Source organism: Talpa europaea, assembly GCF_964194135.1.
Source record: "Talpa europaea genome assembly, chromosome: 11".
NCBI classification, from domain to species: domain Eukaryota; kingdom Metazoa; phylum Chordata; class Mammalia; order Eulipotyphla; family Talpidae; genus Talpa; species Talpa europaea.
Window position 1 is genome coordinate 21,910,780 of NC_140078.1, and position 25,601 is coordinate 21,936,380.

At 49.0% G+C, this 25,601-nt stretch overlaps 1 protein-coding gene across 1 annotated transcript in view; it reads right to left on the reverse strand.

Annotated features, from left to right (window-relative positions):
• Positions 1 to 4,862: 4,862 nt before the first annotated feature.
• Positions 4,863 to 25,601, reverse strand: part of MTCL2 (microtubule crosslinking factor 2) — a gene marked incomplete at both ends in the record, with an annotated part of 59,242 nt that continues 38,503 nt past the window's right edge. Inside the window, 12 exons of the mRNA XM_084247967.1 lie at positions 4,863 to 5,015; positions 6,046 to 7,372; positions 8,238 to 8,308; positions 9,823 to 9,894; positions 13,355 to 13,606; positions 15,103 to 15,270; positions 16,222 to 16,326; positions 16,951 to 17,181; positions 18,093 to 18,218; positions 20,321 to 20,461; positions 23,220 to 24,401; positions 25,069 to 25,131. Of these exons, the coding sequence (XP_084104093.1) occupies positions 4,863 to 5,015; positions 6,046 to 7,372; positions 8,238 to 8,308; positions 9,823 to 9,894; positions 13,355 to 13,606; positions 15,103 to 15,270; positions 16,222 to 16,326; positions 16,951 to 17,181; positions 18,093 to 18,218; positions 20,321 to 20,461; positions 23,220 to 24,401; positions 25,069 to 25,131 (3,891 nt within the window). The remainder of the gene's footprint in view (positions 5,016 to 6,045; positions 7,373 to 8,237; positions 8,309 to 9,822; positions 9,895 to 13,354; positions 13,607 to 15,102; positions 15,271 to 16,221; positions 16,327 to 16,950; positions 17,182 to 18,092; positions 18,219 to 20,320; positions 20,462 to 23,219; positions 24,402 to 25,068; positions 25,132 to 25,601) is intronic.

Here is a 25,601-nt window from a genome sequence, read left to right on the forward strand (position 1 = left end):
TTGGTAGCAGTTTATTTTTTTTTAATTAATTTATTTATGTATACAAGAGCTAGGGGGTAGGCCAGAGGTGCAGGGTGAGGGTACGGTGAGAGGATTCACCAGAGACAGAGTGGGGAGTAGAACAGGCATATCTACTGAAATACACTGCTGAGGGGAGCAGTGGGTGAGACAGGAGAGGTCTGCTGTGCTATGTGGGTTAGCTCCCTGGCTGGGGATTGAACTCATGCCCCAGTGGCTGGCGATAGCTTTATAGCGCTGAGACTTTAACCCCTGCGCCACCAGGGAGGACCAGCAGTTTATTATTTAAAAAATAAAAAAAAAAGTCACCTGGAAAATATCCTTGTATCTTAGGTTCACATACTAAAACATCAAATAGTTTAGAAGCTCTTGAAGAAAGAACACTGACTATAAATTAGAGGCAGAAGAGTTTGTCTACTAGACCAGATAGGCTTCCTTTCCATGACTGGACGATGAGTTATGAAACCTAATGTGTTTCTCTTTTTCACCATGGCTGCCAGGAAACTCAAGAATAAATTTTAATACCATGATTTCAGGAATTACATTCACTAGATATAGGAACAATAATTCTTCCTTTTTGACTTTGTTTTATTGAACTAATATTCAATAATAGTCTATTTCTGCGGTCTTATGACTAAAATTGTAAATTACTTCTGATTCTTTTTGGAAATTTTCAGAGTAATTAAACCAAGTCAGAGCTAGGTTGAGCCCATGCTTTCTGTAAGGTCTATCTTTACGGATAATGGTTAAAGGAAAGACGCTAATGCTCAGGGCTCTCAAAAGATGCAGTGAATACTCCCTGGGAGTTTGTTAGAGATGCAAATTCCTGGCCCAGAGGCTGAGGTGGGCCCTGGAAGCTGCATTTTGGACAGGACCTCAAAGAATTCTGATGTATGGGGGCCCAGACTAGCCTCTGAGGCGCACAGGTCCACGATTCTGGTTCTACGTCTGGATTGGGCAGTGACATTGTCTGCCTCCACAAAAAGCCTCCAGTGGGGTGGGAGGTTTGCCTAATAAGTAGTATACAGAGTTGGGTTGGGGGATCCAGTGGACTCAGGTTCTAGTCTGGACCCCTAGTTAGGTGCCTCAGTTTCCGAATTTACAAAATGGGAGCACTAAACCTCTATCCTGGAGAGTAAACCTCTTGGAGTTGGTCCTGGAGGTTTGAAGGAAACATGGGATGGGAAAGTGATTTCTAAATAGTAAAGTACTCTAGGTGGGGTAGGTAGGGAAGTATTATTATTATTATTATTATTATTATTATTATTATTATTAAACAGGTAGTGGAAGCTTGGGGTGAGCTGGTGGAGCTGAAAAGGGGGTGATCTGAATGGGAGGGAGAGGGAGGAAGGGGCTGGAAGTTGGGAGGGCAAGAGAAGAACAGGTTGGGTGATGAAAGCAGGAAAGATGTGGGGGGTGTGTGCATGAGAAGCCATGTGGTGATCAGGGTGCAAGAGGGTCAGGTCTTTAGGCCCTTCACTTTGTCACCTGGGAGAGCAGCCAGTGGAGGAGCATCCCTGGGGAGTTCAGGGGGCGGGACACATTTTGAGTTCATAGAAAGCCAGGCCTCTTGTAGGTAGGTCAGTGTTTGGGGGGAAAAGAATTGGGCATTCAGGGAGACATTGGGCATTCAGGAAAAGAAAGGGCATTCAGGGAGACAGGGAATTGAATTTTGATGCTTTGTGCACGCCAGGTCTAAGACCCAATGGTGCACTGCACCAAAGCACTTGGATTTTCATTTCACACACATACATCATTGCCCCCAGAAAGGCATAACTGGGCTATGGGAAGAAGGCAGCCATAAGAAACAAGAGGCTACCCACTTCAGGGTCATTCAGGTGAACTGGTCCCTTACTTACCCCAACCAACTGATGTCAACACCATTTACCCAGTCTCGTGGTTCATATGGGATTAGGAAACCAGAGATCCTTGGGACTTTGTTGAAGAGAGTAGAGATGAGGGGAAAGGAGGAAGAAGGATAGAGGAGGAGAAGGGAGGAAGGAGGTGCTAGGAGTTAAAAGGTGTGGGGACAGTAAGACGAGGAAGAAAGGGATGAAGGGCAGCGTTCCTTCCTGGTACCCAATGCTCCAGGATAACCCCCACTGAGGGTCAGGCAGTTATCTGCTTTAGGAATGTTACCAAGACTTAAAAGGCATTTGAAGAAACAAACTTAGAAATTACATTCCAAAAGAGTAGAGAGTTTTTACAAACCGATCCCCCCACCCCAAAAAAGAAAACACAACCAATTACTAATTAAAATGCTAAAAAATCAAACCAAACCAATATTTACATGTAACATGTTCAACCCCATCAAGCCCCATGTCCAGAGGTTTCTATAGGAACAATGACAAGTGACCTTGCACAGTGGCATGCAGAAAGAAGAAACTGGAACTTTACCGAAAACCAAGATCTGGAACCTCTGACGCTGGCCAGGCAGCCAGGTGTTGAGACAACGAAGATGGCAAGGACAATCTTGGACGAGGACGATGGTAAGGCTGAGTGGTCCGAAGGCGGCAAGGTTCATGTCTCAAGAGGATTTCTTCGCGAAGATGAGAGCACAGCTTCCCTGACCCTCTGTAGCTTGGGGAGCTGGTAGAAGGCCTCTGATGGCTTGTGGCCTGGTGTGAATCCCCTCACCTCTTGGGGGAGCCCCCTGACATCTTGGGTGTAAGCAGCAGCATTCCAGAGGAAACTGACCCACAGCTGCATCAGCTGGCCTGCTCTGCCCACACAAGTCATAAGGAAGCGGGCTGGTGGGGCTGACATGACCCCGATATTATGCTGATAGAGAATGGAGATGAAGGATCTGGGTAACTGGTCCAGATGAATCTGAAAGGGCAGGGCTGGGAGCAGGTGGATAAGAGTGCAAAGGCATCTCCTGAGCTCTAGGGGGAATAGCTCTGATGGGGAAATTCCACAGACAAACCATTTCACCCTGGTGGTTTCACTCTGGGCCGCCAGCCAGATACAGGAAGGCGGCATATGTGCAGGTGTGAGGGCATGAGTGCCACTGGAATGGGCTCACTGGCATCCGAGGGGGAGGTCCTATGAGGCCCTCCTCGCCATGCTGCAATGAGCCAAGTTGTGATTACTCCAATGGCAAAAGCAGCTCACATGGCATGTGGGGAAGGGTAGGCAGGGAGCTGGGGCTGGGAGAAGAGCCGCAAAAGGTCACAAGGTTAAGGAGAGGCTGGTGAAAGGCTGGCAGGCTGGTGAGAAGTGAGGTGGTATGGAGACTCTCAGGTCCACGTGCAAAGCTGCAATAAACAACATTCTCCAAGTTCAGTCCAGTTTTCCTGCAGTTCTCACTTGGGGGAACTTGGAGGGCTCTCCATGCTCTTGATAGAACCTTAGTAATAGTGTTTAACTTAAGAAAAAAAAAGTGTCATAGGGCAGGAGGAAATAGAGAATGTTCAGAAGTGGTGATGTTGGTCCACCCTTCCACCTGTCAGTAAGCATCTGTAGCTGACTGCCCAGGGTCAGGCCAGTACCAGGTGTTGAGGGAAAAGCAGTGCTGTGAGGTCAAACGGTCAGCGGCATTGGGGGAGCAAGCTGCAGGGCTCCAGCTCCCTGGGAGGCATCCGAGTCTGACCAGGGGACCAGGCTTGGTTGTAGAACTGCCTCGTTTGCAAGGGGGACTCCACACCTACCCAGTGCGTTAGAAACCTCACATTGTGCCAGTGGCGAGAATGCATGTCTCAACCTCCAATAAATTATCTTGGGGACTCTGGGGTAAATTAAATTATTAAAATAAAGTAAAACCATCTTAAATATTTATAGTAAAAAAAAAAAAAATTCCAATGAACAGCCTAGGCAAGAAATGTGTTTCCACGCTCCACTCCACCACTGTGTCCTGGGGCGCTGGCCTCTTGGAGTGCTCCTTGGCCTGGCCTGGCCAACTGGGAGTCTCTTACCAGGAATATCTTTGTCCTCCATAGGATGTAAACACAGTGGGGATGGGGTACCCCTCCAAGGTGCTGGGGAAGATGCCCCAGCAATCAAGGCAATGGGCATGTAGGCATGTGTCTTTGCACCAGATCTTGAGACTATTTCTGTCCTCAGTGAGTTTCCTAGAACTTTAGGGCCCCCAAAGTCACCTTTGCAAAGGAGGCAGTTGTAGTGGCTCCCCGACCCTGAGCCCCACACATTCCCACCTCGTCTTCCAGTCCTTGCTGCATCCAAGCTATGGGCAGGGAGATCCAGGGCTCCAGGACTCCAAGCAGACACTTGGTAGTGGTTACTGCCCTATCATTCCCCCTGGAGTCACAGCATCCAGAGCAGCGGGGCTGGGAGGAGGAGGGGATGGTGGAAAGGAAGGGTAGGGCTGACACCTAGCCCAGCCCCACCAGAAACCCCAAGCTGAGCCTGACGTAGAGCAAAGCCTGTTCTCATCGGGGTTTCCTCTCCAAGGAAGGGGGATGTAGTTGGCAGGGTACATCTCTGTGGACCCTTTCCCTGAGGGGCACAGCCAGAGTGTATCCTTTCCTCGCTTCTTCTGAGAAGTGGACATGTGTAGAACTAAGCAAGGCTCTCCCGTAGGACCAAGGTTTGGCTTCCAACAGATGGCTCTCAACGGATCTCTCTGTAGAGGCTTCCAAAGCCCAGATTTGGTCTTTCTCCCGCTTGCTGCCTTCCCCTGGGAAGTTGGAGATCACCACCCAGTGGTCAGCAGGAGACCCTGCTTTACCTTGATGGGAAAGCTGTTCTCTGGCAGTGGTGCAGCTGCTGTCCTCCAGGATGAGGTGATGCCAAGGGCACGGGCCCATCACCCAGTCTCCTCTCTGCTGGTTCCCTTCGGCTATCCAGGAACTGGGCTGGTTGAGGCGGGGAGTTCGGCTGCTCTGTCACTCGCTGGGGGGCACTGCTCTCTCCTCCCCGCCCCAACCAGACTCTGAAGGGTGCAGCCTGCACTTGGAAGGAGAGTGGCGGATGGCAGAGCGAGATGGCCGGGCAAAGCAGGAGGCGAGAGACTGGGTGCTGCAGTCGCAGACAGCATCCTAGAAGGGAGGGGAAAAGTTAGCAGAAGCTGGGAGGCACTAACCGATCATTCAGGGATGGGTGGCCAATCGGGCACCCAGTCTGAATTTGGATTCAGCTGTGTCCAGAGACCAGTTAGTTCCCAGGAGATGTAACCCCTCTCCAATTTTTCTTTTTATTGTTTTTCTCCCTTTAGAGCAGTAATAAGTACTCATAAATAATATTTCAGACTGTAATAAATTCTGAAATACAAAGAGATGTTATAAAAGCAGAGCTAGGACAGCCCACCTGGACCACATGCAAATACAACACTGAGAGAGAAAAAAGCAAGAAGAGGATCTCAGAGAAAAGGAAGCTCCAGAGAAGGAGTCAGAAAGAAGCTGCTGAAACCTAGGGTCCCTGCCCTTGGGTTCTGTAAGACCCCCTGTCATCCTTCAGTGACCTTTACTTCCCTTTCTGCAAAGCTCTCTTACCCGCATAGCCCTACCCAAATCCAAAACTGGTATGAGGATTTGTGCAGCAAAAAGGTTTTCAGAGAAAAGGGGAGCACTTAGACACGGAGTCTTGGTAGGGGCGGGTGCTGGTGTGCTGACAAATGTTAACAACCAGTTTTCCAGGAGTGAGGGGAGATGCCCTGACTTGGTAGCATTTACCAGTTTTCATGGTGTAAATCTTTCCTTTGTGACTGACCTCAAGGTACCAGGGTGATGTCTCTGAACACTAAGATACTCATGACTGGCTCTCTGGAGCCAAACAAGCTGGCTCCAGCACACCGTTGTGTGGCAGGAGAGCAGTGAGCATGCCCCTTCCCTGGAGGAGATGCCAGCAATCTCTGGCATCTGGTGGCAAGGCAGCTGGTTAAGCCATGTTTGCTTGGCTCTTAGTATTTAGACTTGTGCCCTTCCAATCTGGAGTTTCACTCCTCACTCCAGGCTAGCACAAGGACTTTTGAAACACATGACCATAGTTCCTGAGTTTAAAAACCAAAGAGCTTGAACCTTATAAGCCAACCCCACCTCCAAAGAAACAGAGGAGAACCCAACCACCTACCTCATTGGGAAGGATAGTGGCTCCATCTGTATCTCGGGGGACACCATCCTTCCCCACCTGGGGAAGCATGGTGAGTCTGGTCTCCTCACCGCTACCTGATTTGGCAGCCTTCTTGTTCAGGATCCTGGCCATGCCCTCTGGCTGATGGTAGCTGGCTGGGGAGAGGGGCTCTGGTTTCTTAGTGCTCTCCTCTCCTGCTGCCGCAGTGGGGCTTGGGGCCCGGCCGCACACATTGCGGAAGAACTCCTGCACAATGCCATACTTGGGAGGCTCAGGCTTGGCCCGGGCCTCGGACATGCCCAATTTCCAGATGGACTCCGTGCTCCCCGAGTGTTCCACCACACTGAAGAGGCTGGACAGGCCATCATTTATGTTCCTCAACACGGGGCTGTCCCGCGTGGTGGTAGACCGGGCCCAGGCTGAGCCGTTCTGCTTGCCCTGGTGCAGGTTCCACAGGCTGCGGTCCTTGGCGCTGTCCAGCTTGGACACGGACCGCCTCTGTAGCTTGGGCGAGCCATACTTGGGGGAGCAGCATGGCCGCTCAATGCGAGAGTGTACCTTGTCTAGGGAGGAGGAGATCTGTTTGCTGCGCACAGACACCAGCGAGGAGCTGCGGGGTGACCAGCTCTTGCTGTGCAGGCTGCTGCGGGGCGGGTCAGTCTGCAGGCCCACACTGACCATGCGGATGGTCTGTGTGCCCACACTGGTCAGGCCCACTGTCTGGCTAGAGGTGCTCTTTACTTTCCTCTCCAGCGAGCCAGAGCGCATGGCCTGGCGCACACAGTTGGTGATCTCCTTCATGTCGTCACTCATATTGCCTGATATCTCAAAGTCGTGTAGGGCTGCTGGGAAGCCATTCCCAGATGATGAGGGGCCGCCCCCTGAGCCCCCGTCCAGGCGCTGCCGTGAAAAATTGCAGAGCCATCGGCTGTAGGAGCTCTCAGCCAGCCCATCGGCCTCAGTGGACTCTTTGGGCTTGGCTGTGGTGAAGAGGAAGCCGGGCTCGATGATGATCTTACCCTCCCTGTCATGGACCACGGGGACGCCCAGGCGCCGGGCCACTGGGGGGCTGTAGTAGACTCGGATGCCCGTCTTGTCTGGAGCCGTGTAGCTGCGCTGCATCTGCCTGCCCACTGGCTCCTGGCAGCCCTGTGAGGAGAGCCCCGGCTGTTCCTGGGTGTCCTTCTCTGGGTCCACTGGTTGGGTGCCCACAAAGGCAAAGGTAGGGTTATTGGGCAGTTTCTTGCTTCGGGTAGCTTCACTGGCAAGGTAGGGGGAACAGTCAAGCAAACTTTCAAATTCAGACATAGAGGAAACTGATTTGGTCCTGGGAAGAGCAGGGCAGAAAAAGAGCAGTGTTAGTGGAGGGTATCATCCACGCAGCAGGCACAACGGGTTTTGCACTTTATTCCAGGAGCCTCCTTCTACAAAGAGACTCCCTGGAGCTCAGTCTCTTGTTTTCTTGCTTACAATAAACCCTAATGTTCTTGCCTCTACCCCATGTCTTGAGTCCTCATTACATTTTTGAATGAGGAATTCAAGGATCCACCAGACAGAGCCTGATGACTAAAAATGTCTAGTACATGCCACACCGTTCATCCTCTGTTAGCTCTAGAAAGCAACTCTTCTTATTCCAATGAGATGAAATGGGTGGGATGTATGCCCAAGGTCATAACCCAATACAAAACAGTGGAGCTGGAATTCAAACCCTGCCCTCTGACTCCAAAGCCCACCCTCTGGCTCCTAGGCCCACCTACTCCAGCTGCTCTCATTGCCAGTGTCCTCTCTCCTCTTAAGGGTTTCCTAATGGTCCTCACAGGCCTCAGCCACAGCATAGACCCAGAGGATGCTGCGCAATAATCCCGGGAAGGGGTGTCCAGCTTGAGTCTCCCAACCACAGAGACAGAAGAAACAACCAACAGGAGCTCGAGTTTCTTTGCCACGAGGATAATGGGGGGCCTTAGTTTTCCATGGCCAGAATTGAACAAACAGAAAAACTGTAGGCAAAAATTCCCATTGTCCCAAGTTTCCAAGCTCCTGGATGACTTGGGTTCTCTACAAACTATTCTCCCGGTTCTGCTGAGAGGCAGATGGTGCAGAAGCAGGGAGAAGAGGCAAAGGTGTGGAATTGGTTTACAGAGTGGGGCAGGGGGTGGGCTGCAGGGCTGAGCAGGCCAAGGGGGTACTAGCACCTTTTTAAGCCGGTTCCCCCAAGCTCAGCTTCAGAAGCAGCCTCCTTGTCGTGGATCTTCTCACTGCGTGTCTGTTAAGGAAGAGAGACAGGAAGAGTCAGTTCTGCGTCCGGGGCCAAGATGAGGTTAGCATGAGAACTGACCCCAGCTCTTATTGTAGAACAGGAGTGAGGTCAGCACAGAATCCCATTGGTCAGTTTCTGGTGTGTGTCTAACCCTTCCTCCATGGGTGTGTGATCCCGCCTTGGCCAACTGGGGCTCCAAGAGAGAACCCCAAGGAAAAGAGTCCCATTCAAAATTTACTCCAAATGTGGTGGCAACAACAAAGCAGCCAGTGTTCTCTGTTAGGTGCAGGAATCCCTGCACAAGAATTCCAGCCTGTCTCGCCCCAGTTCCAGAACAGGTCTCCCAGGACCTGCACCAATTTTCTGATCTTGCATCACCAGCCCTCTTGAGCCCCTGATAAAACCACCTCCTGCCTCAGTTCCCCAGAATTGATTTTGTTGCTGGTAACCAACTCTCCTGACTCATACGCCACTTCCTTGGGCTGTCATGAGGATTATATGTGTGACACAAAGGGACTGTGTGGTCTCTGTTTGGTTTCCAGGTGCACTGCTATATGGACAATATACCTGAGGTTCAGGAGCAAACTTTACCAACATTATAGTATTGATTTCCACAATTAGAATTTGTACAAGGCAGAGAATGTGATTCTCATTTTACCAATGAGGTAACTGGAGCCCAGAGAGGGAGAGTGACTTACTTGAGATCACACAGCTATTAAGAGGCCCTGCTTTTTACAAAGGCACAAAGAGGGCAAGATAAGAATAGAAACACAGGGTGGCGCAGGGGTTAAGCCTGCGGCCTGAGTTTGATCCCCAGCCAGGGAACTGGCCCACATGGCGCAGCAGACCTCTCCTGTCTCACCTACTTCTCCCCTCAGCAGTGTATTTCAGTAGATCTTCCTGCTTTGCTCCCCACTCTTTCTCTGGTGAATCCTCTCCCCCCCAACACCTCTGGCCTACACCCAGTTCTTCTATGGATAAATAAATAAAACCTTAAAAAAAAAAAGAATAGAAACATATCCAACCTTTCCTCCAGGGATGGGATGGAACTGGAGGGGGCCCTTCAAACATTAGTTCCCAAACCTGGGCCTCCCTGGTGGCGCAAGGGGTTAAGACGCAACCTATGAAGCTATCTGCAGCCACTGCAGGGCGAGTTCGAACCCTGGCCAGGGAGCTACCCACATGGCGGAGCAGACCTCTCCTGACTCACCCACTGCTCCTCTCAGCAGTGTATTTCAGTCAGTCTGCCTGTTCTGTTCCCCACTCTGTCTCTGGTGAACCCTCTCACCCCCCACAACTCTGGCCTGTACCTCAATTCTTGTATGTATAAATAAATAAATATTAAAAAAAAAACCTCCCAAACCACAAACTGGAATAGAGACCCCAGGGTTGGGGAGTCCAGGGGTAAGAATATGACCAGTGGGACAGGATTAACCCCCTGTGTCATGTCCCCCCCAAAATGAGGAAATTTCTAGTGAAGCTAGGAGCCAAGAGAACATGGGCAGTCTCTGCCCACTCACCTCTTTCCAGCTGTTGTCCTGCTTCTCCAGGTCTGAGTGCTTTAGGACCCAGGGGTCAGCAGCCTTCTGCAGCTGGGCAAAGATCAAGAAGGCAGGTCAGTGGCAGGCAAAGCTGGTGACGCAGGGGTCTGCTTTATATGGGGCTCCACTCAGCAACCCAAGGACCCCGATCATGAACGAGGAGCCCCCTTCCCAATGGGCACCAAGTCTGAGCCACCAACAGGTGGATTTTGAGAATGATGAGGAAAGCAACTACTTAAAAGTGTCCTTAGAGAGGTCATTATACCTAACAAGGAACAGCTGTTCATGGAAACTCACACTACAGTTCCTGAAACAGCTAGATCAGCCAAGCGGCAGTCAAATCACAGCAGGATGGCAAATACAAAACCCCGTAGCCCCATCTACAGTAGCCATCACTGCTGGATCCCTGCACTCTCTCCTTTCCTACTGGACCTTGGGGCGGCCTCTGATTCCCTCCCCTCCTGGCGCCCCAGGGGGCATGTGAGGGAACCCACCTACTACCACACACTAGTTCATTTAATCCTCACAACAACTGCATGGGGTAGATGTTACTATTGTTATATCCATTTCCCAGGTAAAAGGATCAAGCATGAGGAAGGAAAGGAATCAGTCCACAGCTGGGCAGGTGAATTACAGCAGAAGTAGCAGCTCCCAGGACTTGGCAGCCTGCCCCATCTGCTGCTGCAATCATCTCTCGAGGATTGCCTTTGGGCCAACAGGGACCTGATCTCTGCCAATGACCAATGAAGGCCAGAAGGTCAACCACTTGCCTCATGGTGGACAAACTATGAGTCAGTTCCTGTTCACCCTCCTGAGGCTTCTCCTAGACCAAGCTGAAGGCAGACTTCGCAGAAAGCACATCCTCCCTTGGCTTCTTCCCCTCCCGACCCTGGTTTCCACCATCCCTTTACAAGTCATTTGTAACAAACTCATCAAATTTGCTCAGAACATTCCCAGTTTGATCACTGAAAGTCCTACGTCTCAGAAAACTCTCAGTCTTAAAAAAACTAGGAGGCTTTGCCTTGGACTGTCCCAGTTTTAAAAGGATAAGTCCCAGGAAATGCACAATGGGTTTTCACCCTACTTGTGCTTGAACTCATGTCTCAGGCATTGCTTCTTGCGAACCCAACAAAGACAATAGTAATAAAGACAATAACAAATTAACACCACCATGGATGAGCAGTAGCAAATGAGTACTGCAGTGTCACTCAAGCCCCAGTTAGAAGTGGTGCTTGGGAATTGTCATGTAAATTCCTTCCATTTCCATAGCTGCTTTGTGGGATGAAGTCAAGAACAGCCATCCCCATTATATAAGTGAGGACCAGCAATCAGAAGTGACTTGGTTGGGGCTGTTAACATATATATTTTTTTTTATTTATTTTTTAAATATTTATTTATTTATGCATACAAGAGCTGGGGCACAGGCCAGAGATGCAGGGGGGTGAGAGGATCCACCAGAGACAGAGTGGGGAACAGAACAGGCAGACTGACTGAAATACACTGCTGAGGGGAGCAGCAGGAGAGACAGGAGAGGTCTGCCTCACCATGCAGGTTGCTCCCTGGCCAGCCTGGGATCGAACTCATGCTGCAGAGGCTGCAGATTGCTTCATAGGGCAGTACTTAACCCCTTGCTCCACCAGGGAGGCCGCAACATATATATTTTTTTAAAGGAGATATTGGAACTTCCCTGGTGGCCTAGGGGTTGAGTCTCAGCGCTATATCACCTCTACAGCCTGAGTTCGATCCCCAGCCAGGGAGCTGACCCACATGGCACAGCAGACCTCTCCTGTCTCGCCCACTGCTCCCCTCAACAGTGTATTTCAGTAGATCTGCCTGTTCTGCTCCCCACTCTGTCTCTGGTGAATCCTCTCACTCCCTACATCTCTGGCCTGTACCCCAGTTCTTCTACACAAAAATAAATAAATAAAATAAAGGAGACACTATTTTATAAAAAGGACTTTGGTTTGATGATGCAAATAGATGCATCTGATTTGCTTATGACATGGGACATGCTGCCCTGCACTCACCAAGCAAGTGTTCCTAGTGGATGTGACCCTAGGGAGTTCTGTCCTTGGGGAGCGGGCAAGGCCCAGCATCAGGAGCCTGCAGATTTGACAGTTTTGCCAGATATAAGCTCTGGCCCTTACTGAGGCCAGATACCTTAGCCTCAGTCCCCTCATCTGAAAAAGGGGTTAGTGGTAGTGACCTTGCAGGACTGCTGGTGGTTAGGAGATATTTTAAGAAAGAGAAAATACAAATGCTCGATAAACTCATGAAAAGATGTTCACCTTCCACTGAAATCAGAGAAGTGCAAATTAAGGTAATGAGACAGCATTTTATACTCATTCACTGAGTCCCTGAATCCAGCTATACCTGACAGAGCTACTACCTTGGACCTCATTGTCGGGGTACCTGGATCTAGCTACACCTAAAGGTAACTCAGCCTTGCACCTCAGGTACTACTAAATATTGATAATCATAAGAACTGGCAAAAATAAAGCAAAAAGACACTTCTCACTGTGCTACCAGTGGGAATGTAATTGGGCAAAGCCTTTCTGTTGGGTTGGTTTGGCAGATTCTAGCAAATACAAATGCATATGTCCTCAGACCTAGCAGTGTCACTTCTAGGAATCTATCCTACTGAAATAATTCATGCATGTGTGGGGATGGTCAATGAAACACTACTTTTAATAGTGAAAAACTAGAAACAATCTCAATTTCATCAAAATGAAATAATCAATCATGGTGTTTGTGCTGGGAACACCAAGCAGCAGTTACACTGAATGAGTTCACCTCAACACTGTCACGAAGTAGGAGCTCTCCGTGAAAGTGGCAAAGTATAAACAAGTACACTATGGCTCCATTAAAGATTAAAAAAATCTCTGTGATTATAAATTTAAATAGCAAGAAAGGAAATGGGTTGGAGCATGCTTTTGCATATTGGGGTCTTACTAAAAGATGAAGTCCTAATTTATGTAATTAAAATAAAAAGTAAAACAAAGGAAAATTCACAACAAAAAGTGGAGCCTTGCAGCTTGGGTGGTGGCTGGGTGCATGATGTTAACTGTAATAGGGAGATAATGATCAGTGATTGTTTTTCCTACCCACCCACAGCCCACCCCACCCCCACCCCCACCAATCTTGCATCAGAGACCAATTTTTCCATAGGGAGCCATGTTTGGTTCTTTCCCAAGTTCCTGAGTTTTGGCAGGTTCCAGGGATAGTAGCATGATTCACACCTGGCCAATCAAAGTCATACAGAAAAGCAAACTTTTCATTGCAATTTATGAGCACAAAACTAACAGTGACCATATTTGAGGATAGCATGCTTAAGAATAAAACACAAAGGAACACAATTCTGAGAGATCATGGCAGAGAGAAAGACCTATTTCCTTTTGCATTTTCTGAGCACCTGGATCCATCTATATCAGAATGAGTTCATTCCTAGACTTTTCATACAGTGACTCCCCCTGTGGCTTGAGTCATCTTGGACTGGGGACAGCTCTCTCACCTGGCTCAGGCAGTTCTGAAGCTCCTTTACCTGCTGCTCCACCTGCTGCTTCTCACCCTGAAGCCGCTCCACCAGTTGCAGCTTCTCCTGACTCCAGTTGCGTTCACTGATCTGCAGCTGCCGCGTCAGCTCCATGACAGCACTATAGGACTCAGCCAGGAGGTGCTGCTGCTCCTCACGCTCCCTCTGTAGCGCTGCTTTCCAGTCGGGCCCTGGCCGTTCCCCAGCCCCCTTCCCAGCCTTCAGCTCCATCTGCAGAAGAAGAGCAAACTGAACGTCTGGCACCAGGAGAACCCCTCCTCTCAGCCCTCCCACCATCCACCCTTCTTCTCTCCTGAACACAGGAGGGAACGGGGGAGAGAACCCTCCTAATAGTACCCCTCATCTCTCCATGCAGAACTAACCCTTCTTCACAATCAAGGCTGTGGCACTCTCTCTACAGATACATGTGCTAAGGGCTCTTCAATCATTATCTCAGCATCCCCATGGAAACTCAGCAAAATAACTGCTATGCTATTTTACAGAGGAAGAAGAGGTTCAGAGGCTATTTGTCTCAGGTCACAGAGCTACAAAATGACAGAGGTTCTTCTGCCATTGCTTCTCATGACAGTCCATCTTCTCTTACCTTGATATGGAGTTACATGTGGGGGGACAAGTTTTACCTCCCTTCCTAAAGAGCTGGGACCCTATGATGTCCCCCCTTCCCCACTCCCAGCCCTGTGCTGGGATGTGCGCAGTCATGTAATGAATGTGTGCAGTGTGACGGCTTTCTTGGCCCCAAGCCTCAAGGTGGCAAGAGGGAAATGTGCAACCTCAAGAATCAATGCACCCCACGCCCCCCTAGCTGTGGTCTGGGGTGTTAACCCTCAGAATTGGCCAGATTATCAGGAATAGCACACACTGTGGAAGGTGCAGAGGGTGTCGCAGTGAGAGATCTGCAGGTCAGGTCAGGAGGAGAGCATGGCAGCACCAGGAAGCTAGACGCCCACAAGCACTAGGAAGAAGGGGAATCATGGTCTTGGAAAGGCAGGAGGAGCAATGGCTTGGAGGGCAATGGTCAGGTCTGCCACTTACTAGCTGGGAGTCCTTGAGAAAGAAACTTAACTCATTTGTGTCTTTTTGTCACTTGTCCAGCAGAGATCATCAATGTACCCACATTCAGGGGCCCATGATGCATGGGAAGGCAGCCTGCAGCGGAAGCCCTTCAGAATCATGGCAGGAGGCAGGGATGGTCAGAGCACAGCTAGGAGGAATCCTACTCACACTTTTCAAACCAGAGAGGGGCAGCAACTTGCCTCCAGGCACACAACAGAGACCAAATACCCAGGCTTCTGGTTAAAGCTCATTTGGTCATATTGTTATAGGGATGGGAGTCCTCCAGTTTGAGTGGAAGGAGTAAAACAGAGCAGGGGGTTCAGGGAAGCCTAATGAGAACAGCTGGCAGCAGGAATTGACATGTAGGTGAAGGGATTCACCAAGTGCAGACTGGCATTTGAGTGTTCTGGCTTCCCTCATCCTCGTCTGCCTTCCCTGTGGGCCATGGTGCAGGGGAGATACTTGTGCTGTCCCCACACGCCCCTCTGTGCTTCCTTCCCAGGTCCAGTAAGTCCTGCTCCCCATTGTTTTAGGTCACCCTTGCTGTGTGACTCTAGAAAAGTCTCTTGCCCTCTCTGGGAAACAAAGTAATGGGAAGGGCTTCCTATGCTTCTAGGCACCCTGCTCCCAAATCTGACAGCTGAGAGACGCACCTGGGCTGTATGGCTCTTCAGCTCTGCTCTCTCTGTCTCCCAAGTGGCCTTGGCCTTGGCAAACTGCTGCTGAAGCTCCGTCAGACCACGGCGTTCATCCCGGAGCAGCCAGCACAGCTCCTTCAGGGTCACCTTCATGTCAGCCAGTGTCTTGATGTACTCGTTAGGCTGCAGATGGGACAAGGCCTGTGTCAGAGCTTCCCAACACATGGGGGAGAGGCCTGGGCTGGCCACACTCACCCAGAGTACAGCTGAGATTCTACCAGGTCTTGGGCAAGTCCCACCACATCTCTGGTCATCTCACTTTGCAAAATGGGCATGACAAACCCAACTCTGGCCACCTCTTAGGCCAACATGCACCCCAGTCTCATATAAACACAGGACCCTGCAGTTATAGCAATAACTATTCAGTCTAAATCTGCGCTAGGTGTAGGCTTTTTCAAGGCTCTGCGGCTCTAGGCTCTGGACGTTCTCCTTGCTTCAGATCTGCATGCGCGACTCACCTCAAGCCAGATGGGGAGTCCAAAGCATGGAGCCTCCCTGATTGCCTGACAGGGTTCCAATCATCTCTCCTGGGTCTAATACCTGCCCCTACCCATATCCAAGGTCATCATGTGTGACTCTGGAGCCTGACCCTGCTGCTCTCTCTATTCCATGGTTTGATTCCTGACTCTAGGCCACAAGGTCCCTCTTTATGGCTCCAGCCTGATGTCCTTACATCTACTACGTATATTCCAAGTTGCAATCAGGCCCAGATTTCCTTGCCACATCTCTGCAAGCACAGTCTCTTTATCCAGATTGGGCCCCAATCTTTATCATTTAAGCTCCTACTCATTCTTCAAAACCCACCACTGTGACCCCCTTCTTTATAATACTTTCCCCTACACTCCAAAGAGAACCAATTGCTCTCTCTCACCTATTACCCTCTGGCTCTCTGTCACTGTCCTGGGGTGACTTATGCATCCCACAGCACCAAACACCTAGGGCCAGTGGCCAGGCAATCACTCCCTGCAGCTCTAGTGCCCAGTGCAGGACTGGGGTCAAAGAAGACAGCAGGATGTGATCACTAGACAGAAAGAGGAACAAATGGATGGGATTGGGAATGGGCTGAAAACACACCGTATTTTGGGTCCAGCTGTCCCCCATGCAGGTCTTGTTATCAGAATGCTGGGCATTTAATTCCTCCTCCTCCATTAGCAGGTATAGCTCCTTCATGCTATTTACCTATTTAAAAAAAAAAATACACTCAGCAGGGGGAGGGGAGTCAAGCTCTTGGCCCAGATAGAAAAGGACTGCATAGCTGGCAGGAAGAAAGAATGGGGATACATGGCACAGGTTAGACCAAAGGCACCCAGAGTTTTAATTTGACCCTGGACACCATCAGATGGAGAGCACAGGGGGACAGTCAGGCCCTTCTGGTCCCACACATCTCTCTGCCCCAAGGTCCATGATGTGTCCCAGAGGGCTGCTCAGTAATAACCATGTCATCAGGCAGGGTTAAGGTAGACATTGTGGTCAGTGCCACAGGCACCCCATGAGGACAATGAAAGGTTTGCGAGGGTGGAGGGAGCCTTTCCGGGAGGGGGGCTTGGTACCAAGGCATTCAGAGTAGAGACCTACCAGCCCCCAAGGAGACTTTCTCCTGGTGAGACCCACACCACGTCTGTCTTCCTCACTAGATATCCCCCGCACCAGCCACTGTGCTCAGTCAACAACTAGTTCTCACAGAAGCCTGCAAGCTGAGGCTCAGATATGAGCCTCAGGAGTGTGTAACCCCAGCAGGATCTCCCTCTCATGCTATCTCCCTCACCGCACTCCACCCTAGCCCCAGTGCCCGGGGAACCCTACCTCTAGGAAGTCATCCCTCTCGCTGGGCAAAATCTTGCCCTGCCTCCAGCGCTTGAGGAACCACCTAAGCTTCATGAAGAGCAGCAGGAAGTTGTGCTTGAACTGTTGGGATTCCTGCACCAGCATGTTCTTCTCCTGGCTCCAGAATTTCTGCTCCAGCCTTCGTTGAAGGCTCAGACTTTGCAGTTCAAACTCCCGCCTCAGGAGCGCCCTCTGCTGGTCCTCCTTCAGCTAGGAGGGGAACAAGCATGAGCAACCCCACCCATTCCAGGCGTCAGACCAGAACAGAGAGGACAATTTGGGCGGTGCCCCCTTAGTGATCCCTGCCAGGGATTCCAACGGGAGCAGCTCATTCTGTTGAGATAAACACTGCCCTCTGCTACCCTAGGAAGAGAAACTAATAAAAGTGGTAATCACAGTTACAGATCAGTAAAAGCTGGGATCTAAACCCAGCTTTGAGTATAAAAAGCACATCATAAAATCAGCACATACTGGGCACCAATGCTTCCCATGAACTCTCACATTTAATGAGGAACCTGGGCGAGAGGGCAACAACTGCAGGGAGCGGTAACCCTGGCGGACAGCAGAGGGCATGCTGGGAGTGGGGAAGGCTGAGCATATGCAATAATCTAGGAAGCAACTGGATGTCATGGCTGAGAGACGGAGACCTGCCCTGGATGTGCAACCCTAGGCAAAGCTCTTCAGAGCCCTGGGCATCAGTTTCCCCATCTGTAAAACAGCGACACCTCATAGGGAAGATTAAAGGACATAATGTGCAGAAAGTGCATGGTGCAGGCCTGATGCAGCAAGGGCTTAATATTATCAGGACTGTCGTTTTGATTACCAGCCAGGCCTATGGTCATTCTGCCACACATTTTCAGCCCTGAGAGAGAAAGTATATCACAGATGAGAACGGAAGGTCAGAGAGGAGAGAGGCTTGGCCCGAGGTCGCCCAGGTAGTAAGAAACCCAGGCTCCCAGCCCAGCACAGATAATGCACAATGACAAGTACAGCATGGCACAGGAAGACAAGTGTCCCCTGACAGTCTTGCCTTCTAAAGACTGGGGACTATAAGATTTATTTCTTCAGTTCAGGGAAGACGGGCTGGAATAGGTGCAGGGAGGGCCCTGCACATCACCCACCTGGACCATTTTCTGGTTGAAGTTGTCAGCCTCCTCCTTCCGAAGCTGCCGCTCCTGGGAGAGTTGCTCTTGCAGGCCCCGAAGGCTGTCATGGGCCTCGGCTAGCACCAGTTGCAGCTCCTTGATCTGGGTAGGGACGAAGGACACAGATAATGAAGGAGATCGAGCAGAGCAACACAGAAGCTGTGATCAAAGGATGAGCCTGATAGGGAGCAACAGAGGCAAGTTGGGCCCGAGCCATCCTTCAGCACAAAGCAAGCAGGACCCACTATTCCTTCTTCAGTGGGTTGTCATGACAATTAAGTGAAACAGTTTATATCAAATCTAGCTCTGGTTTATAATTTTAACTTAATAATTTCTCTCTTTGAAGTTTATTTGAAGAAAACAAGCTGCCATGAAAACTAAGTTTGGTTCACAAAGATGTTCATTATCTCATTGCTGGTAACTGCAAAAATGTAGAAACAATGTAGATAAATAAGTGAAGGGATTCATATCTGTGTTTAATAGGTCTATACATATGTAAAAACCCATTTAACTACACACTTAAGGACAGTGTCCTTTATGGTATGTACATTATTCTGTGATACTTGAATTAAAAGTTTTGTCTTTTTAAAAGAGATACACAGTATGCCTCAACAGAAAAACATGAAGGACATGGACACAGACACACTAAATATTAACAGAGGCTAACTATGTGATAAACTTGTGATCTTAACTGTTCTTTTCATATCTTTATACAATGCTGTTTAGGGATTTTGTTGTAGTTAATTATTGTTTATAATAATGACTATTACTAAAATCTTAAGAAAAAGAAAATAAAACTACCTTTTCAGGGGGAATGATATCTATATAGTTATATGTTATAGCTAAGCAGGCAAAACTAACCTACTTGGTTACAAGTCAGGATGGTGACTGGACGGGAGTACAGGGAGGTTCTTGGGGACAGGTCATGCTCTGTTTACTGACTGACTGCTGATTACATAGGAATGTTCAGTTTGTGAGAATTAATTGAGTTGTCCTCTAACAATTCAAGTATTTTTCTGTATGTACGTCACAGTTCAATTTCAAATTTTAAGGAAGTAAATAATGAGGGAATGTTTATGCTGTCATGTTAAATGGGAGGCAGGGGGAGAAGACAGGGTCAGTCCCAACTCCTTACACAAAACCTTTCCAGGTATGGCAAAATGTCCCTCTGTGAAAAAACCCAAACATTTATCATCTGGCCAATAGCGTTGAAATTTGGTTATGGAAGGGACTCTGACTTCAGGTATATCTTATATACCCATTTTGTATTTAAAATTTTTGAGAGGTTAAATAATAGCTGTGATCTCTGGTGTTCTTGGACTTGGGGCCCAACACAGTGTCTGGCAAATTATAACTGCTCAATAAAGAGTAGTTGAATTAAATAATAATTGAATTCATACAGGAAAGGATTCTTTCTGCAGGTAAGCTGACCTATTTCCCTTTCTCAGAAAGTAAAAACTAGGTATTCATGACTTCCCACCTTTTTGCCATGGCTGCTAGGAAACTCAGACCACTTAAAGAGTTTGATACAGTACTTTCCAGGGTTCTTCACTCCACAATTCTTAGCCACAACCCACTCTAATCCTTCCATGTGACAGAGGGGGAAGCTGCAGCCAGAAAGTGGGAACACATACCCACACAGCCACACATAGGTATCCTCTCTGAGGGCCAGAGAGGTATCATCCTCACCCTCACTCAACAAGGACCAGGCCTTAAGCTAAGGCTTTCCATGTGTTTAATTCCTCCTACAACCTTATGAGGACTCACCTTTATTTTAAAGTTCAAAAAACTGAGGATCAGAGAGGTAAAGTGACTTATCTTAGATCTCACTACCAGATCTGGCTGGACTCACAATTTGAATCTAGTCAGTCTCACTATAGAGACTGCTGCTTTCTTGCTATAGAAATTTGGGTTCCATTAAATGACATAAATTATTAAATCACAGTGGAATTCAGTATAGAAAAAAAAAGCATTGATTTATGCAGATGGATTTATAAGCTTCCTTTGTTCAAACCATGAAAATGACACAAATCTCTCTGGTTTTCTTTTCACCTTGGCTATCTATCTTGGCTCCAGGAAGCTTAGAACCCAATGGAATATTCAAAATCCATATAATTACCAGTCAAGAACCTCCATGGATCACTCTGCTTTAGGGAGGCCCCAATCTCCTCCTCTTACCCACCCCCCTGTAGGCCTAGGCCCACCTCAGAGGCGTAGGAGTCGTTGTCCTCAGCTCGGTAGGGTCTGAAGCTCCGGCTGGGATCGGGCTTGGAGTCCAAGTCACCAGCACGGAAGGCCTCTCGGATCCTGGGCTCCCAGTCCGGCAGGTCCCTGAAGTCAGGCGGCTGCCCCCCAGAGGCACAGGAAGAAACCAAAGGTAACCATGAGGAGGGGCCCAAGTTGTGCCAAAAACAGACCCCACCCCAGGCCTGTGGACTCTGACCACCCACCCAAGGGCTGGAACCTGAATCCCCAAAGGGGATTCAGCTCTGTAGGGCAGACCCACCCTCATTGGGACACTGCAACCCCTGATGGATGCTTACTGAAGGGATGAATGAGTAGGTAAGGTGAGTAGTAACAAGGGTCTGTCAATGTCTGTCTTATGCACAAACCTGAGCCAGCCTCAACAATCATATGTGCAACTTCCCTTAATTTCTGCCCCAAGAAGAACCAAGAAGGACACCTCACAGGGGCCATCTGCTCACTTGAAAATAGCAAGACCAAGCCAGATCAGCAGGGCATGGATTCAAGAAATTACAGTGCTACTACACTGCAGTTGTGAAAGAGTTAAGTACAGACAGGGGAGACCCCTTGCATTGCTCTCAAGAAGATGAAACCTCCCCTATATTCTCTTAGTCCTAGGACACACCACACTCCTTCCACAATGCCTTAGCACAGGCTACCCTCAATGCTTCCAAAACGCTTCCTCTGGTAATCCTTCCTCCTGAAGTCAGCTCAGATCAGAGACCCCCCCCCCCAACCCAGGGTCTAGGTCAAGTTCTTTGTTCATAGAATCAAGTACCTTTCCTGTTGAACCCTCATCTCAGTTTATAATTTCACATTCATTGGCATGCTATTTTGATTAACATCTCTCTTCCCCTCTAGATGATCACAGGCTGGGGGGCAAGAATCCTATCTGTTTTAGCTTAGCACAGCACCTCTAGCACTGAGCACACAAAGTACATGAACTATAAATACAGCATCATAAGTAAATGAACAAATAGATCATAGTACACAAGAAAAATAAGTTGTATGGGAACAGGAGGTGTAATAAAAAGCACTTTGGAGGAAAAAAGTCGATGAGAGCACAAGTAGAGAAAAATTGACAAGAAAGATTGGCATGCAACGATGAAATATTCTAGATCGGTACCTTTTTTTTTTTTTTTTTAAGATTTATTTATTTGGGCCTCCCTGGTGGTGCAGGGGTTAAAAACAGCGCTATCAATGGGCCTCCCCGATGGTGCAGCAGTTGAGCACTGGGTTGTGAAGCTGCCCTCAGCCTCTGCAGCTCTGGTTCGATCCCCTGCCGCTGGGCGAGGGTCCCACATGGCGCTCAGACCTCTCCTGCCACCCACTGCTCCCCTCAGCAGTGTACTTCGTCAGTCTGCCTGCTCTGTAATCCGCTCTGGCTCTGGTGAATTCTCTCACCCTCCAGTGCTTCTGACTGTACTCAGTGCTTGTATAAATAAGTAAACAAATTCTTTAAAAAAAAAAAAACAAAACAGCGCTATCAAGCTATCACTAGTCACTGCAGTACAAGTTCAATCCCCAGTCCACCAGGGAGCTAGCCCACATGGCGCAGCAGACCTCTCCAGTCTTGCCCACTGCTCCCCTCAGCAGCATTTTTCAGTTGATCCGCCTATTCTGCTCCCCACTCTATCTGGCGAATCCTCTCAGCCCCAACACACCTCTAACCTACCCCCCCAGTTCTTGTATTCATAAATAAATAAATATTAAAAAAACAAAAAGATGCTGATCTACTGAAGTACACTGCTGAGGGGAATAGAGGGTGAGACAAGAGAGGTCTGCTGCACCATGTGGGTTAGCTCCCTGGCCAGGGATTGAGCTGATGCTGCAGTGGCCGTGGATAGCTTGATAGTGCTCAGGCTCAACCCCTTGTACCACCAGGGAGGCCCCTAGATAAGTACCATTTGACATATGCAGCGACTGGACCTTTGAAAGGGGACTACTGCACTGAAGAATGGAACTTTCAATTGCATGTCATTTTTATTCATCTAAATTTCAGTAGCCATGTGTAGCTCGTGGCTACCATATTGGACATCTCTGCTTCTGACTCTTGCTAACTGGACCTATAGGAATGAGAAGGAGCGAGGGGAGGGAGGCTTTCATTCTTTTATCTCAGGCACATTTGAAACCCTGAATGTTCATGGATCACTTTGGCAATAATGCTTTCCTTTTGGTGGTGGTAGGGGGGGTTCATTTGCTATTTTAATTTTTCTCAATAGTATTTTATAAACATCAAGCTGGAAGTTCTTTATCTTTAGAAAGTCCAGTTTCTTGTCTTTATATAGGACACAAATCTTTTAGTTTTTTAAATAATTCTTGTTTCAAAATATAAAATTGCAAGAGGAAAAAGAAGGGGGAATCTGGCAAAAAGACAGGGCCCCAGAATCGACCCCTATATGTATGAATAGTAAATGAGAAAGTGAACTGTGGTGTAATCACTCAGGAAGACTGTATCCAGTCATGACTAGATGAACAACCACACACATAACTTCTGAGTGAAAGAAGACAGGCAAACGAGTGTGCACTTACTTGTATCAGTCAATTTATATAAATTTCAAAGACAGACAAAATTGAATCAAGGGAGGAGGGGCTCCCCTTGGGAGTGGTGATAGTGGCTTAAAGGGAGTATGAGGAGGGATTTCTGGGGTGCTGGTCAAGTTCTAGTTCTTTCTTGTTCTGCTTGGGTGATGATTACAGGAGTGTTTTCCCTTGGGAAAATGCATTAAGTTGTACACTGGTGCTGTGTACCTCTGTCATATGTGTGGGTTCTGTAACAAGTTTCTAGTTAAAATAAATAAATAAATAAATAAATAAATAAATAAATAAATAAATAAAGCAATATTGCCTGATTGTTACCTGGAAGTCTGAGCCAAGGTCTTTGGCTAGAAGCAGCTCCTTGGAGGTGCCCTGGGAGCCCAAGGGGGGCAGTGATGAGAAGGGCTCTGGCTGCTCCTTGGCAGAGCTCCCCAGGACGCTGTCTGCCTTCCGGGTGAAGACATTGAGCTCCTGCTGGAGCATGCTCAGTCGCACCAAGATGGCATGGATGAGCTTGGTGTCCCTGGGACCCTCACTGTTGTCAGGGGCCTCATGCAGCCGAAAGTCAGCACACTCATTGTCCAGATACAGACGAAGGCCAGCCGAGAAGCCATTGGCATCAGCCACCAGGACGTCAATGGCCTTGCTAACCAGCACCGCCTGCTCCCTCAGCCCAGGGAGTGCCTCGGCCTCCCTGGCTCTGCACAGCCGAGCAGCATGTGGCCCGTGGGCCTCGCCCAGTGCAGCAGGCACACACTGGGCAGAATCTCCAGCCTCGGCATCGGTCTCCAGCATTGGTCGGGTGCTCTGGCAGGAGGCGAGATCACAGCGCTGTAGGTTGGACAGGAGCACGCGGTTCTCATACTGTAGCTTCTTGACCTTACCGCTGAGCTCACCGATCTGCAGTTTGGCAGCGGCCAGCTCCTCCTGTGAGGGCTCGCTGAGCACCGAGCAGCTGTCCTCTGACAATGTCACGTCCAGTTCATGCTCCGAGCGGTATTTGGCCAGCTCAGTCAGCAGCAGCTTGTTCTGATCTTCGAGTTCCGCGGAGGAGCGTCGGAGCAGCTCCGCCTCCTCCTCCACGAACTGCAGGTGTCGCCTCAGCTCAGCCAGGCTCTCCCCACATTCGCTGCCACCCAGCGTGGAGAAAGCCAGTCGTGTCTCTGGGCCCCCACAGCCCCCGCCATGATCCTTCATGTCGTCCATCTCGGCCCGCAGGCCTCGGTTCTCCACTTCCAGCTCCACGATGCGGCGACTCAGCAGGTTGGCTTCCTCCTCCACCAACTTCAGATGCACCTTCAGTTCGGTCTCACGAGAGTGGGGTGCGTCTGCCAGCTCCTCAGCAGACAGGGCGCTGTCCAGATCTCCATAGAGCGAGCGGTACTTAAGCAGCTCCTCCTTCATGCTGTCGTTTTCCTTGGCCAGTTTGGTGAGCTTTTTACACATAAGGGCCGATTCCTCCTTTGCAAAGTGCAACTGGCATTTCAGGTCTGCACTATCCTCCTGGGATGCAATGGGCATAGGGACACAGGACCAGGAAGGTTAGTGCTGGGAGGCTCAGTTACAGAATCCCAGGGGGCAGTAACTGTGTCCTGGGGACACAGGAATGAATCAGATGTAGCCCTGACCCTCAGAAGCTGGGGGTGGAGAGGGGAACTTAGACATTGCAACAAAGATGTAACGCCATGTATAGCTTGGGGAATCCAGATACAGACTAATGTATCTGGAGTAGAAAACATTCTGCCAGGGCAACTGTTGCTGCTACCACAACTACCATTACTATTGCATTTTGCTTGTGTATAAAATGGGACAATAACACTTCCTCTGTCACAAAGCCATGGAGGGGATTCACTAAGATAATCATGAAAACTTCCTAGCACCCTGACAGTCCAGTAGCACTGGAGGCTAATATAGTCTATATCCGGCCCTATGCTACATTTACACTATCTATCTGAGCATGTGAGAACCATAGGCTCCAGGCCTGGTTCTGGGAAGTGAAATGAGCAGTAAAGTTAGGGAACTGAACAAAGGAAAAATGTGGGGTAGAAGCTGGGGAGGGGTGCGCATCTTAGGGGATTCTCTGGGCCACTTGGAATTAGGTCTCAGGCCACCAGACTAAAGCCTGACTGTGGGGACTGCACTGGGGGATATAGGTGCTACCAGGAGGTACCTGCATGGAAGGCTTCTTGTCTGTCTTCCCCAGAGAGCGGGTTCCTCTTTTCTTCAAGGAATGCTGGAGAGAAGATAAAAGAAAACAAAAACTGAACTGAAAGCTTACAAGAATAATGTGCATCCAAAGTGCAGTCATGGCTGGATAAATACCCTATAGTACAAATACTCCACGGAATACTACTCAGCTGTTAAAAAAGATGAAATTTGTGCTCCTTGTGACAATGTGGATGGAACTTGAAGAGAGGATGCTATTGATAAGTGAAATAAGTCAGAAAGTGACAATTACCAGATGGTTTCACTCATTTGTGGAATATAAATAACCAAAGAAAACCAATGTAAAAACTGAACTGAAAGTTTCTTAGACTCTGTGAAGAGCATGGTGGTTACCAGAGGGGAGAGGAACTGGGGAGGAAGTCGGGAACAGAGGTGGTTATGGGGCTTTGGTGGTGGGTGAGAGAAGCATGTAACTTACTGAAGTGTGAAGCTGTACTCCTGAAATGATACAGTTTCGTAAACAAATGGTAAATTGAC